This window comes from Malania oleifera, chromosome 1, assembly GCF_029873635.1.
Source record: "Malania oleifera isolate guangnan ecotype guangnan chromosome 1, ASM2987363v1, whole genome shotgun sequence".
In the NCBI taxonomy this organism is placed as follows: Eukaryota; Viridiplantae; Streptophyta; class Magnoliopsida; order Santalales; family Ximeniaceae; genus Malania; species Malania oleifera.
Genome location: NC_080417.1, coordinates 128,093,016 through 128,109,649, shown reverse-complemented (window position 1 = coordinate 128,109,649; position 16,634 = coordinate 128,093,016). Strand labels below are relative to the sequence as shown.

General features: G+C 35.9%; 1 protein-coding gene across 1 annotated transcript in view; it reads right to left on the bottom strand.

Moving 5' to 3' along the window:
* Positions 1–16,634, bottom strand: part of LOC131151179 (cell division cycle protein 27 homolog B) — a 33,418-nt gene that overhangs the window by 13,994 nt on the left and 2,790 nt on the right. The window contains exons 2-8 of the mRNA XM_058102429.1: positions 16,477–16,549; positions 16,221–16,330; positions 15,931–15,977; positions 15,488–15,585; positions 9,503–9,816; positions 3,645–3,791; positions 2,482–2,680 (exon numbers count right to left, since the gene is read on the bottom strand). Coding sequence (XP_057958412.1) covers positions 2,482–2,680; positions 3,645–3,791; positions 9,503–9,816; positions 15,488–15,585; positions 15,931–15,977; positions 16,221–16,330; positions 16,477–16,549 — 988 coding nt within the window. The remainder of the gene's footprint in view (positions 1–2,481; positions 2,681–3,644; positions 3,792–9,502; positions 9,817–15,487; positions 15,586–15,930; positions 15,978–16,220; positions 16,331–16,476; positions 16,550–16,634) is intronic.

Sequence of the window (16,634 nt, the reverse complement as noted above, 5' to 3'; positions counted from 1 at the left end):
CAGCCCCTTCAAAGGTTGCCTTTTTTGCTTGGGAGTTCGTACACAGAAATACTTTAACCCACAACAATCTGCAGAAAAGACGGCTTACGATCACAAATAGGTGTTTTCTCTGTATGGCTGATGTAGAATCAGTCAACCACATTCTTATCCACTGCCATTGGACAAGGAACTTGTGGAATTTGTCTATTTCCTTGAATGGGCAGCAGTGGGTTACAGCAAATTCAGTTGGAGGAGAGATTTGGGCTTGGAAAGGCATCAGAGCCACTAATGAGAAGCGAAAGGATTTGAACCCCTTGATGTGCTTGGAAGAAATAAAAGAGCCATCAAAGATTCAACTTCTTCACTTCAAACTTGCAAAGACCAATGTTAAAGGCTTGATATACATTGTTAGCCCACAACCTAACAACTTAAGCTTTTAGGTAAAGTGGTAATCTAACATGGTATCAGAGCTGGTTACCAAGAGGTCCTCAGTTCTAGTCTTGTTGCTTGCGTTTATTGTGTGATGTTTAAATATTATTGTACTCCCTGTAATGGGTGTTATTTATCCTTCTCTCCACGTGCTGTCAGATTGCACGTGTGAGCGAGGGTTACAGGCTTGATAGACATTGTTGGCCCACAACCTAACAGCTTAAGTTTTAGGTAAAGTGGTAATCTAACAACCAATAGATTGCTGCTATCTCCAGCTGGCTTAGTGGAAAACTATTAACGATCATTATGTAGTCCTTCATGTTTGCAACACTCTTCAAAGTGGTTGATGTTGCATCCCCTTGATGCCTTGCTAATATAGTTTCTCTTTGCTGAACAAAAATAAAAAGAGTCAGGATTTTCTCCTCAACATTCTCAAAAGAATGGCCTTTGGGGAACTTGGTGCAAATGGATCCATCAATGTGCTATACTTATTACTATGAAATTTTTCAGCAGTCATTAATGGAACCCCTCAGATATTTTTTCATCCCTCCAAACGATTAAGGAAAGGTGATCCTCTCTCTCGATGTTTATTATGATGATGAAAAGGTCCCTTCAAAAGTCTTAGCTTCAGGAGGAATGGTAGAGAAATGGAAGTCTTCCACCTTTGCAGATGACAACATGGGTATAAACCGTATAATGCGAGGCAGATCCTCTACAAATCTGAAAATTTAAGTTGCATTCTTCTCTGCTTTGAAGTAGCCTCGAGCCTGAAAGTCCATTTGAGAGAAAGCCAAATTATTCCAATGGGGGTAGCACTGATGGGCCTCTCCTTGTGAGCATTTGGGCTGCAAACTGGGAGCTTATCCCTTCACCTACTTCAGTCTTCCTCTCAAAGCGAAGTATAAAAAGGAAGGACTAAGCAGTTTGGGATCATATCATTGGGAGAGATAAGAAACTTGTTGGATGGGAAAGGAATTACCTATTGGAAGGAGGGAGATTTACCCTCTTCAGAGCACCCTCTCAAACCTCCACGTCTGTCGTATGTCCCTTCCCATTCCTTGTTTAGTAGCCAAAAGATTGGAGGGCATTGATAAAAGATTCCTTTAGGAAGCACGAGAGCGGGTCTCAAGTACCATCTTGTCAAATAGGGGCCTGTTAAGCAACCTACTCAAAGAGGCGGCTGTAGAGCTTAAGTCCCTCTGTACTTTCAACAATACCCTCCATGGGGAATTGCTTTGGAGGTCCATGAATGTTATCATGTGTGACAACAATGCAGAGACAATTTATCAACTTGAAGTTTACACGTTTAACTAAAGAGAAATATTTAAGGTGCTTCATAACCATTTCACTCATTTTTATTTTAAAAAAAAAAAGTTCAGAATAAAAAAATGGGTGTCCCTAGGCCACAACGCTCGCCACATTGCAAGAGTAAGGGAGGGTTGTCACAGTGTTCACAGCCTTACTTGGACTCGAACCTATGACCAACCGGTCACAAGGGAGCAACCTTACCATTGATCCAAGGCCCACCCACAAAAAAAAAAAAAAAGAATACACACTTTAATGTATATGTATGCTTTTTAATTATTAAATTTAACATACCCTCGCCATAACATGTCGGAGTTATATAAAGATTTCTGCATCTATGTCCCATATGGTACTGTACCCATATTATGACCTAATATCAATGTTTCCCAGCGTATATCATTATATTGAAGGGAGGAGGGGGGAAAATTCATAGAAGCATACAACTGGTTTGGATATTTTGCATTTAGATTGTTTTGATGGAATAATCAGTTACTCTAAAAGCTCAAGCTTGTAGAGAGGAAAAATTTTGTACACACACACACATACATAAATGTATTATATATTTATATATTACTACATTAACCCCCCCCCCCCCCAAGGTCTATAATTGGCCAAATAAGTGGAATTATTTTTTAATAGGTGGGGAAGGCGTGGCAGTTCAAACTTCAAAGGCGCACTCATTCAAACATAGGACATTCTGCTTAACAGTATATCATTATTTTCAGAATTTCTCAATTAGTGAAGCATGGTGGGAAGAAGATTCATTACCTTCATCTAAACTTTCAGTTGCCCAAGACTGCCCCTTACGAGCCATTGTAGAACGAAATGTCACAGAGCTAAACCTTGCACCTCCAAGATACTTAGAAGAGTAGCTATTTCCATTTCCAGCTAACATTGTTGCACTTGCATTTTCAGCCAGTCTTGAACTTCTTCGAGGGCCAGAATCAGAAAATAGCCTCCCAGAAATCTGAAAATGCAATAAAACCAATTTCAATGGGAATGTAGTCGCCATTACTAATCTGTATGCAAATCGCTGAAGTTCATATCAACATGAATGTGCCAGAAGTTTCTCACAGAACATATTGATGTTTACTATTTTGAGCCCTAATTAATATATTCAGCAGTTTAAAATGTATCAAGTCTTAAAACTACGTTTTAGTCTTGCTCCTGCAGTTGAACACACTCAATAAGCAATTATTGTTATGTTGAAAAATCAAATAAATTCCTTCTTTCACCCTTGAGTAAATGAATTGCCACAAATCAATGCAAATAGTTCAGCTTGTGTCAAAATACACACACACACACACGTACATACACATGTGCACCAACAAACACAATTATTGGATTGTACTAGCAAAACTTAGTGTTTGAGAGCATGGGTTTCAGGGCTTGGATTAAGATTGGTATGGATTTGCAAATACGCAATATAATGTCATACTACATTTTGTCAAAATCCACACAAATTCAAATAAAAGTTCCAAATTCCATGCTCACAAACATAGAGTTAGTCTATTTGGGTTTCACAACATGAGTTAAAAGGAACTAAGGTTACATTTGGTTTGTGAAATATTTATCTTAGAAATAATGGTCACAGTACAGGGATTTGATAGCTTACAAAAGAAAAGTGGATATCATAAAGCAAATGACAATGTAAAAGTGTGTATTATTCCATCAAACAGGATAGAAATAGACATTCCCATGGTGAAATTTGGGATTGAATATTCTTTGTCCATTCCATGATATGGATTAATAAAAATTTTTGCATTGTCCTTAGCTCTATGATGACAACAATTTTCTTTTGTAAGATATCAAATCCTTATACTATTACAATTATGTTCCTAGAAATAACGCTCCGCGAATCTAACCTAAGGGTTCACATTTTTACCGATCATTAATCCTAAAAAACAATAATGAAAACAGAAATTTATAACCTTTCTCAATTTTCCTTCATCCACAAATTTTCGCCGTGGGGCTTGAATGGTAGAATTTACTGTTGATCTTGGAGAGCCTTCAGCATTAGAAGTGTTCAGGTTTGGCTGCATGTTTCTACACAGAGGTGGTGGAGCAACAGCTGACAGCTGCAAGATATGAAGAATCCAAAACCTCCAAATCATTAAACTCAAATGAAAAGGAATTTTAAACTAAAAGCAAGTGTGATCTATGGCTCGAGAACAGAACCCAGAGGACATCCAAAAAATAACCAACAATATGTTGAAGAATCAATACCAAAAAATTCATAAGCAATCTGTCCTGATTTTATATTATTTTTTTTAAGTGAAAAATAATAAAAGACAGGGTTAAAGAATGGATCCAGAATAGTTGTTTAATCAAGCCAGTACCCTAAACATTGCATATTTTCTAAACAAAGAAAAATACACAATCAATTGTGTTGAAATCGATCACGATTACAATTTTAAATAGAATGACTAAACAGACTGGCAGAGAGGAGCAAACATATTAGCAAATCAATGGGGCGTCATGCTAAGGACCAAAAACTGCAGGATCATTTCATATCACTGCCAAAAAATTATGGAAACAAAAACAAGAAATGAAAACCAAAAACAAACAAAAAACAGAAACAAAAATTAAAAAATCAAAAACCAGCAAGCTGTTTGGTTAATATTTCTAAAACTAAAAACAAATTAAAAACTTCATTGACCAAATGCACCTTTTATGATAAAATCAAATAACAATTAAAAAATATGATTACTTTACAAAAAAAAGTACAAATTCAAAATATTATAAAAAATAGAAATCATTTAAATTATTTAAACTCATTTTTTAACACTATAGAAAAATAACTAAAATATTTTTTAATGTATTTTTATTGCTTTGTAAAAAAAATAGAATTTTCATGGATATTTTTATCGCAATATTAATTAAAAAATATGTATAAAATGATTTGATCCACAAAATTCAATTCTAGATGTGATCTCTTTTGTTTTTTGTTTCTTTAGGAGGATCTCTTATCTTCCAATCATTGTAAATTCTTCTCTCTTGTTAGTGCAATTCTTTTTCTATCCCAAAAAAAAAAAACAATTCCAGATGTTAAAAAACTGAGGCAATAAGTTGTCAAAAACTACTGAAAATCATTACAAAAAAAAAAAGGTATATTAGATTGAGAAAGAGATATTACATCCAAAGGGGACAGGAAGTCTCCCAAAAAAAATATATAAATGTGAATATAAATACGATAACCAAGAAAACCCTTTTCAATCCCCTTTCATCATGATTCACCGAACACCTCAAGTTTGCTAACTCTGACCCTTCTTCACTTTGCTTTTACCCCCATCAAAGCACACTTCATTTCCTCTAGGTTCACACATCTTTAAATCCATTTTATCCATAAGATCTTGAGCTTCTAATCCTTCTGAGGAATCTCAGGTAGAATTCCATCCTTCCACTGCAGTTTATTAACCAATGCATTGTTTTCAAACATAGAAATCCTCTCCAATCCTTCCAACAGAGATGGATAATATTATAAATCCCCAAGCACATCACAGGAATCATAACATATCCATATGATTCCTGAAACTCATCCAACAGCAACACCCCATCACATTCAAACTCACAAATGTCATCACTATCATTATCTGAAAGGTCTCTCTATTCCTTAGCCTCCTTTGCTTTGTTAGCCCTATCACTAGATATACCTTTCATTTTAGCATCATATATATATATATATATATATGACAACCATAACTCTCCTTTTTATCACTCCTTGAAATCTGTGGCTCTATGCTACATCTCACCAGAATGCTCTCTCTTCTTTTCATATAACTTCCTCATTTCTGCCCCCATCAGAGCAGCCTTCCGACAAGCGTAAACCTTAGGACCATTAGATTTTTCAGACTTAAAACCTGATACATCAGGTTTCCTCCCCAAACCAACTTCTTCTCTATTATTCTTGGTGACACCAGGCTCTAATCCCTCTGCAAAACCAGAATCATCAACCAATCTGGCACTTTTGTTTTTATCATCATTTTCACCATGACCCAGTTTCAGAAACAATCTAATATCGTCCTGATTATGATCCCAACCTTGATCTGTTCCACGCATGCCTTTGAGAACCGGAGAAAGGCTTTGGATTTCATTAACAGATGTATGAAAATCCACCTTCCCTGTATCTGCTTCTACGAGTTATGGCTAGGAAATTGGGTCTGCTCATTAACAGGATCAAACAGTGAAGCGGCCTGGTAGCCGTTATCCTTAAAATGGGCCTGTTTAGAGACAAGGCCCAACTGCAAAAGACCCAGACGAGAAGAACCATTTTTTAATCCAAAGAACTCCCAAAGCATTATTATCTAAACGAGGGGCGTGTTCCATTAAGTGGCCCAGCTTAGCTAAAAAAACAGGCTCCTTTCTCAACTTAGTTAAAATGAGGAGCAGATGACCTGGCCCAAAATTCTTAGCCCCCTCATCCCTGAGTGCAATCCTAGCCGCCTCTGCTAGAATCACAGGTCATCCGGAACCCTAGATGCCTTAACAGTATGAACGTTCAACTCCAATCAAGCTGCAATGCTTTCTGGTAACGACCACCCCGAATTCCTTCGATTGCAGCTCACCCCTATATCAAAGGCACATCTCTTTTCTGGTTGATTTCGACTTGCACAACCTTATCCTTCTCCTTTCTTCCCTTCTATCACCTGACTCCAAGACTAGGAGCCAAAGGGCTTGCATCACCTATGCCTCCAAAATCAAGACAAAACTCCTCTGCAAATTTGCAGAGATAAACTGCAAAGCTTCGTGCCACCCAAACCCTTTTACACCACCACGAATAAACAACATTCATCTTTTAGAACACGTTCCCCACCCTCGTCCACCTAATCAACATTCAGTATTGTAGATTTCCCATGCAAACACTTCTAGAACACCTTTCCAACCGAATCAAAGCTGATAAACCATCAACAAACCAAAAAACTACCTCTTTTCGAGAATTTAACCCACCTATTACAAGACATCTTATTATCAAGCACGAACAGAAACGGGTCTCCGCCTCCTTATGCAATCTCAGATTGGAGGTCTTTCCTTTTATCTAAATCGATCACTTTAGCCCCGCTTGCTGCTATCAAAACCACGGTAGTGCTTGTGAGAGAGAGAGAGAGAGAAAGAGAGAGCGAGCAAGAGACAGCCCCTTCATTTTATTTTTTTAAACAGAATAACAGAAAACAAAAAAATTAGTCACATGAACAAATGCGTTTCCACAATCTGTTTCCTCAGGAATGATGGAAGGGAGAAGAGAGGGAAAAATAAGAAAATAATAAATAATAAATAAATAAGTAAATAAAATAAAATAAAGTAGCGAATCTGTATTTTTTTAGATAAAAAATGAAAGAAGTGTTGTTAATCGATTCCAAGTTGAATAAAGAATCAAATAATCATTGATCCAATTATTCATTCTATGCACAAATGAAACATAAAACAGAAACTATAAATGATACCAAACAGTCCCTAAGGTTCTTCCACAACAACAGATAGATATGTAGGGGTGTAATCGGTTCCCTTCAGTTCGGTTTTAGGCTAAACAGAAAACCGAACCAAGAAAATCAGTTGATCAAAATTGCAAACCAATACCAGACCAACACCCTTGGTTTTTTCTGAAATGGTAAATGCGGTTATCTAATGAAGCCCTTCGCAGGCATTGACTTTTAAAGTAAACCCAAAGGCTGACATTTTACGGAACTTCCGATGAGGGAGAAACATCTCCCTAGTCCCAAGCATGCAGCACTCTCCTCTCTCCCCCACTTCAACTTCCCAATTCCCATTCCCACATCGGAAGATGAAATCTTCCTGGGTCTCCTCTACAACTGTATAAACCCCCTTTCCCATAGAAATGTTTCCACTGCAGTGCATTTAAAACCAATATTTGGAAATGTAATAATTTTAAAGCAGAAGACTTAATATATTAAATTAGAATGCAATAATTTTTAATTAATAATTATTTACAGAACTGAAAAATAAATGATAAAAGGAAGATAAAATAGAATTATATATATATATACACACATACATATATATATATATATATATATATAATTTAAATGATACATATGTGTTTCAGTTTTTTTGGTTCGGTTTATTTCTAAACCAAAACTGAAAACCAAATTTTAAAAAAATTAAATACCAAAACCGAAAACCGAAACTGAAATACCAAACCAAAATGTGAAATGGTTCGGTTTCGGTCTAGTTCCCAGTTTTTCAGTAATTTTTGTACACCCCTAAGGATATGTACACATACGAGAAGAGCAGCAGAGCAGAAACTTTACGAAAAAGGGGAAAGTTTCCCAAAAATAGGCAGCGAAGGAAAAAAACATTGAGGGGAGGTGGGCTGAGACCTTTTATTGAGAGCAGCAGAGCAGGCCGGACAAATAAAATAAGACAAAAAGCAGCAGAGCAGAAATTTCAGGAAAAAAAAATAGCAGAAATTCCAAAATAACAGAAAATTAAATAAATAAAAAAGGGGGGGTCGCAGAAGCTCTGACTGAGAACAGGGGACCATAGAAGAATCAGTGATTTTGGTCAATCAAGAAAAAGAAGAAGAAGAAGAAACGATGAGATTTGGCCTCATTGAAGCTTGAGTGCTGGCCTTGGGAATCTAGGATTGGCCTTAGATTGCAGCTCTACCTGTCTCATGGGATGCTGAGAATTTTTCTTTTCAAGAGAATGACTAAGAGTGGAGAGACATTAAATGCAAGATAAAATAAGATGTTATCCAGTGTGGTTCACCTTCTTTTGTACACACACACACACACAAATCAGATGACCAAGATTTAAAGAAGGGAAAAAAACGAAGTATATAACAAAAATGTCACGAGCCACGCCTCACAGGGCCTCATTCTTAGGTCCGCCCTTTGAAGACTCCTCATATCAACCCTTATGAAGGGCAGACCTCATCACCTCAGTCACCCTCTCACCAAGCACACCTTTGACTACCATGGCTAGGAGTGCTTTAGCTAGAACTAACCCACGAAAAAAAATGCCCACAAGATCACATGCTCAAGTCGCATAAATGGCCTCTCCAATTAGATGTAAGGCAGTGTGCATCATGAACTCCCCAAAACCAACATGGCGCAGGAGCCTTATGGACAGGGTGTGGCATTTTAATGATCTCTGTGCAAGAAGGATGAAGGATCAGTTAGCCATCTTCCCCTTCATTGTCTGTTTGTTAGGGTTCTACAGAATTTGACATATTTCTTACAGATGTTTGTTGGGTATTGTCTCCTGAAGGTTGAACTTTGTGCATGGCAAAGGTTCCTTTGGAGGAAGGGCAAGGAGAAGATTTGGTCATCAATTCTCTCACTATTTCTGGATTGTTTCAAAAGGCTAATAAAGATTTTGAAGGGGTGGAGATGGGAGTACCGAAGTTCCTCTTACCAAGTGTTAGGAGAGAGGGCTCCAAATTCCAATTTTTCAGGAAACGGGAGGGGGATATAGTTCCAATTATGACAGCATTGTAAATTTTATTTAGTATATGTTTTTCTTAACAAAAAATTTGTTAGAACAGAGACTCTACTTCATTGCCTACAGCAACCCCCACAATTGGAATCAGCTTTTCAGTTTTACAGTTTGGAAAAATTAAAAATAAAAATAAAGTTCATTTGCCAATCAATAAAAAACAAGGTTATCCTCAAAACTAAGCTGTCAGTTCTTCCACAAAAATGGGAACATACTGATTTGCCTTAGGTTCAAGATTAGCACATATACTAATGTCAAAAGGATGACAACCCAAAGGCAGAAAATAACATGTGGGTAAAGTCAGACAGGAAATATAAGCAAATGTGAGTCATACCTGTGCAGCCATGGGTGAGGGAGTATTATAGAATGATATATTGGAGGAACCACCATTTATGGGCTGAACAGCAGCTCCTCCCGATGTAGTAGCTCGATGATAATTGCCAGGAATATCTCTCAGATTATTACCATGCATATGTTTTAACTGCCTTGGACTGACATCCCCAGAGCTAGAGGTTCTAACAGAAACTGAATTACAATCCTCACTGGATGTCTGCAATTGTTGAGAAGCCAATCCATGACTTAAGTGCTGCTTTTGAATGCAAAGAGCAGCAGCTTCACTGAAAACCTCACTTGCTTCCTCAGCTTGACCTATAACATTAAAAGAAGACCTGTGAGAAAGGAAACTATCATGGCTAATGGCTAAAAACAGAACTGAAAAAGATATTTTAGTTCAAATAAACTAAAAAATGATCACCAGATTCAAGTGCCAGACAGAACAAATGATTAGAGCTGCAATGAGATGGTCTCTAGTAGATCCTTGGTACCATGTAAGGTGCATAAAAAATACGAATGCATTTTTAGTTACAGAAACTTAAGTTTCTAAAATTAGTTGCCAGGATATAACTCATCAGGCATAAATGAAACATAAGTGCTCAAAAGCAACAGCATACAACATACAAGAAGCTCAAAACTAGCAGGAAACTACTATTAAAAACCAAAAGGATAAGATTGTGCATTATAGAAAAGAAATACTTGTGCTGAAATAGATTTTATCATTCTCCTCCTCATTAGTCAAATGGCAAAAGTGCAAATAAAGATACAGAGGACAAATGGAAAGTGAGAAGCTCAAAACTAGCAGGAACAACAACAACAACAAGCCTTAAGTCCCACTAGTGGGTCAGCTACATGAATTCTTTTTCTACAATTCACCCGATCGAAAGCACTTTATTCTACTAGATTAAGGATTATTAAATCCTTCCTCACTACCTCATTCCAAGTTACTTTAGGTCTATCCCTACCCATTTTCATGCCAGAAACAATAACTAACTCACTCCTCCTTACAAGTGCTCTACTAGGACTATTTTCAAATGCCCAAATCATCTAAGTGGAGCCTCCCTTATCTTGTCTTTAGCCGATCCTATGCCTAAATTATTGCGTATATGTTCATTCCTTAGTTTATCTTTTAATGTTATACCACTTATCCACCTTAACATTCGCATTTCGGAAACTTTTACTTTTTGTACATGTTGTTTTTTAGCTGTCAAACATTCTAAACCATAAAGAATAGTCGGCCTTATAGTCGTCTTATAAAACTTTCCTTTTAATTTCAAGGATATTCTATGATCACATAACACGCCTGACATACTCCTCCATTTTACCTAACCTACTTTAATTCTATGTATTACATCTTCTTCAATTTCCCTTCCGCTTGCATAACAAATCCAAGATATAAAAATCTATTAGTGCTGTTAATTTCTTGATTATCAAGTGTAATCTTCTCTCCACTACTCCTTACATTACTGAAATTACACTTCATATATACTATCTTATTCCTATTTATCCTAAAACCTTTGGACTCTAATGCAGTTCTCCAAATTTCTAACCTAGATTCTACTCCGTTCCTACTTTCATCAATCAACAATATCATTTGTAAATAACATATAACAAGGGATCTTGTTTTGGGTATTCCTAGTAAGTTCATTAATCACTAAGTAAAAAAGATAAGGACTCAAAGTAGAACCTTGATGTATACCTATTGTGATTAGAAAATCTCTAAATTCCCCTCCAACAATTCTAATGCTAGTCACTACTCCATCATACATATCCTTAATAATCTAAGCATATCTACTGCAAACCCCCTTCTTTTCTAAAACCTACCGAAGAACTTCCCTAGGTACTCTATCATATGCTTTCTCTAGGTCAATAAAAACCATATGCAAGTCTCTCTTCTTTTCCATAAACTTTCTCATTAATCTTCGTAAAAGATAAATAGCTTTTGTTGTTGATCTCCCAGTCAGAAAACCAAATTGATTCTCTAAAATCTTCATTTCTAGTATTATTCTTTGTTCAATTACCCTTTTCCATAATTTAATCGTATTACTCATAATCTAAATTCCACGATAGTTATTACGATTTTGAATGTTGCCTTTGTTTTGTATAAATATATTAACATGTTTTTCCTCCATTCTTTTGGCATTTTCATGGATTTTATAATAATGTTGAAAATTATTGGTTAACCAAATACTTCCTTTATCCCCTAAACATTTCCAAACTTCAATTGGTATGTTATCTAGTCATATAAATTTCCCACTATTCATTTTTTTTAATGTCATCTTAACTTCAAGAACTCTAAGTTTGCAAATAAATCTCTATTTTTAGTATTCTCCTCATTTGTCATTTCCAAGTTCAATCTTTTTTTGTAGCTTTAATTAAACAACTTATAACTTATAAAAGTATCTTTGCCACCTTTCTTTTATTTCTTCTTCTCTAGTTAAGACATTATCATTCTCGTCCCTTATACATTTCACATCACCTAAATCTTTGCATTTCCTTTCTCTAACTCTAGCAAGTTTATAAGTATCTCTTTCTCCCTTTGTATTTAGTCTAGCATATAAAGTATCATAAGCTCTATATCTAACTTTACTAATAGTCTTTTTTGCATTTTTTCTTGCCTCTTTGTACTTTTCAAGATTTTCTATATTTCTACAACTTTGTCATATTTTATACCAATTTCCTTTTGCCTAAATGGCTTCTTGGACTTCTTGATCCCACCAACAACTTTCTTTACTACCCGCGTATCTTACTTGGACTCACCTAAAATTTCTTTTGCGATCCTTACAATAGAGTTCCGACCCCACTTAGTGGGACTAAGGCTTGGTTTTGTTGTTGTTGTTGTTGTTGTTATCCTTACAATAGAGTTAGCCATTTCATTCCAAACAGTATTTGCATCAACCTTACCTCCTACTATCCAATCACACTCTTTGGTAATTTTATCTTTTGCTTTTACTATATTATCTCCCTTCAAGCTCCACCATCTAGTCCTCTTGTGTTGATTCATGTTACTCTTTCATTTCCATTTTGTAATATGTATATCTAATACTAGGACCCTATGTTGTGTAACCAAACTTTCACCTAAGATAACTTTACAATCCTTACAACATAGACCATCTCCATTCTTACTCAAAAAGAAATCTATTTGGTTTTTATTATGCCCACTCTTGAAAGTTATTATTCAATATAACCAAATCGTAAAACATGGCAAAATCTAAAATTGCATCACCAGCCTCATTTTTATCTCCATATTCAAGGCCTCCATGTATCCTTCCATAGCCTATATTTTCCTTCCCAATTTGTCCATTCAAATCAGCTCCTATGAATGTCTTTTCAGATATTGGTATCCTTTCTGAAATAATATCCAAATCTTCCCAAAATTGTCTTTTAAGATTTTCAGCTAAGCCCGTTTAGGAAGCATACACACTAATAGCATTCACTGTCTCTAGGCCAAAAGTTATCCTGATTTTAATGATCTTATCCCTTGTTCTTTTAACATCTACTACATTATCTTTTAAGTCTTTGTCTACAAATAATTCCCACCCCCATTTATGTTTCTCTTTTCTAGTATGCCAAAGTTTAAATACTAATTTTTCAATTTCTCTTTCTCCCCTACCCATTTCGTCTCTCGTCTCTTGAAGACAAATTAAGTTAATTTTCCTTTTAAGCATAATTTCCACTATTTCCATACTTTTGCCCATAAGAGTCCCTATATTCCAAATTGCTAATATAATCCTGGTTTCTTATGCCAATTTATTACTTCTTAGCCCTCTCCCTTCTATATTGACCTGGTTTATTCCCTTGGCCTAGGTGGATTTGGTAAGAATTCATGATAATAAAGATCTAGCAAAGTTTTACACTGATTGTAAGCTACCTAACACAACCCTACTCCTTTATCCGGGCATGGGACGGGCCGTGTGTATAAGATAATGTGTGCTACACTAACACAGGCGAAGTACAAGTACCAAGTTTTTTTTTTTAAAAGCAAATTTAGTTCGCATAAACAATTTCCTAAAACACACCCTACAACTAGTGAAAATCACACAAACACAATGCATTTTAAAATCTAAAGCATACAATTTTGGCGTGTGAATCCAAGCTAGACTAAAATTCAAAAAACTCGTGCCATAGTACTTTTTGAGAAACTTTGCATACTGCAAGATTTTTTCAAATGGAAAACACAAAAATGCATATGTTGAGTCTACAGATCATAAACACAAAATCTACTCTGCTAACCAACAATTGAAATATATATATATATATATATATATATATATATATCATAACAATACTAATAAAAAGGAAATAACAAGAGAGGAGAAGATCTCACCTGTGGCTGAAACTTAAGGGCAATGACAACTGATTGACTGGAAATACTACCTTAAGTACCCTTTGGCACCGAAAATTCAATGCTGCTAAAGAAAAAACAATCGAAGAATATTGAAGCAATGAGGGATGCAAGATTTCTTCAATCCAAATTCAAAATTGGCAATGGAGTTAAGTAGTCAATGGTGCCAACATAACCTCTCACTGGATTCATGTCCCCTCACACATAACCACCTTAATCAAAGTTGGATGTTCTTTTCTAGCACTATCTCAAGATAAAAAAATAAATAAATACTAGTAGGAAGCTAATATTAAAAACCAAGCAGATAAGATTGCGCATTATAGAAAAGAAATGTTTGTGCTGAAATAGATCTTATCATCCTCCTCCTCATTCTCATCTACACAGCCGCGAAGCCAACTCCACCAGCGCTATCTCACTGGTCAAATGGCAAAAGTCCAACTAAAGATATATGGGACAGATGGAAAGTGAAACAACCAGAACATCCCTCAACTATCAAATAAATTCTAACCACTACAGACAAGCAACGAAGATTGAACTTCGGGGGAATTAGCTCACTGAATGTTCACAAAATTACTGCAACATTATAGGAATGTTAAATAGGCCTGCATTAGGCTCACAATTAAAAAATAGGATTCAAGGTGTTTGATTACCAATGTGATTGCCATAGATTAACAGATGACTTACTGCTCCACTGCCTCAAGACCAGAATTTTCTGCAATCTGGCCACTGCTCTTTCCAGGCAGCATGAATCACTGCCGAATCTGTGGGAAAGGAAATGAGAGCTTGGAAGGGTACTTCTTCGAATAGAAAGAAAAAAAGCCTTATCTTTGATTCCTCTTACTACTTTTTGGGCTTTTGTGGAGAGAGAAATGCTAGAGCTTTTGAAGGAACATCTACTTCTCCCACAATCCTCAAGGATAGATGACTTACTTTCAAGCTGGTTTAGTCGGCAGTACCTGCTGGACACACATCTAATGTTTGATCTCTTGGATACACTGTCACACTGCCGATCCACTTTTTTGTCGTCTCTCTTTTCTTGTTTGTATATGGGCACCCCCTTGGTGACTGGTGCCCACTCCAAAGGTCGGATAACACACAAGTGCAATGAATGGAGTCAAAAGGCTAAATTCCTGATAATGTGATGGGAATATTACTGACCAAACATAGGAACCCTACATTGACAGAAATCTGATTCCAGAAATTTAATATTCCAGTGGTGTCAAACTTCAGCAGAATCCTTGATTCTGCAGATCAAACGCCCCTAAAAAGATCACATTGCTTATCTTATGAATATCATTTGGCCTACCATGGAAAAAGCTATCCCTGAAAGAAACAAGCAGAACGACACCAGGGATGCTGATGAATTCATGTTGGATTTGCAAAATAATGTATTAACAGAAGAAAACTAAATTGTTGAGTGATCCAAGTAGTATTGCTGGTAAAATTAAACTGAATTCAAGACATAGATAAAAAAGAATTCAACTCAATAAATATGCTATCCAAACCAAAGTAGCTTGAAATTTGTGCCAAAAAAAACATTAAAAATATAATGAACAGGCAGCATTTAAAGATTCTCATAAGCATATGCTATGAGTGACTCAAGAGAGAATTTGGGATCATCTAGAGACCCTTTGTACCGACCTAATAAACACAGCTCCTCATAAGCAGCCCACATTAAAGGATCTATCAACAAAGCCTGCTTAAAGTGATGAACAGCACTCTTCCTTCTATCAGTATACCTGAAAATGATAGATCCCAACAGATGACACATTGAAATGTTAAAAATTATATGAGATGGGTAAATTGTTGTCACTGAAACCAAATTAAACACAAATCCTTGTTCTAGTTATATAGGTCCTTATCCATAAGATGTTTCACATTCTTTGGGTTCAATTTTAAATTGTGCACGGCCTAAAAGGAAGAGAAATAAGTTTTACCAGCACTTCTATCAACATAGCAGTACTTAAGAGTAACTAGTCAAAAGCTGGTCTAATTTTTGGCAGCTATTTATATCTAGCTGAGTATAACATACTAAAACTGAGGGGATTTCCATGAAAAATATTTGATAAAAATATGAGGGTCACCTGTAAATAAGCCCAAGAAGGTAATGACCAGCAGCACCATTTGGAATCTGCATAAAAATGACAAAACAACAACAATGATGCACCCTCATTATGAAAAGCATGTAACTAGAAAACTAAGAACACAGCATAAGAGTTATTTAAAATCAAGTATAGAACAATCAAAACTAAATAACACTACTCATTGTAACTTGTGTAGAATAAAGAAGCTGCAAGTGAAGTTTAAATTGTAAGAACTTCAGTTATTTGATATAGCCAATTTTGCGCTATCTGTGTAAAACATTATTGGTCACCTCTGCAGCAGGCTCATTGGCAGGACATAATGCTGTTTCAGCTTCAATAAGAAGATCCATCTGAAAGCATGATAGTGCATATAAGTAGCGGGATTGAGCCATTTGTGTTCCTTCAGATAACAGGAAAAAAGGGAGAGATATTTATAAATAAGTATCAACTCACGTACGATTAAACAGGAAATAAACCTTATGATTCAAGATTCTATAATTTGAATAGTCAGATTAATTGACGGGAGAAGAAACACGGTGCAAATACCTTTTAAAATATGGTATGCAGAGTAAGCCTGATTGTTGTGCAGGTAACAGCCAGCTAATAATTGCAAGTTCACCTGTATTGTTAATTGTTGAGATTCAAGTAAATTAAATAAAAACAAAATGAAGGAAGAGGAGGGATTCATGCTCAAAGCAAAGAGA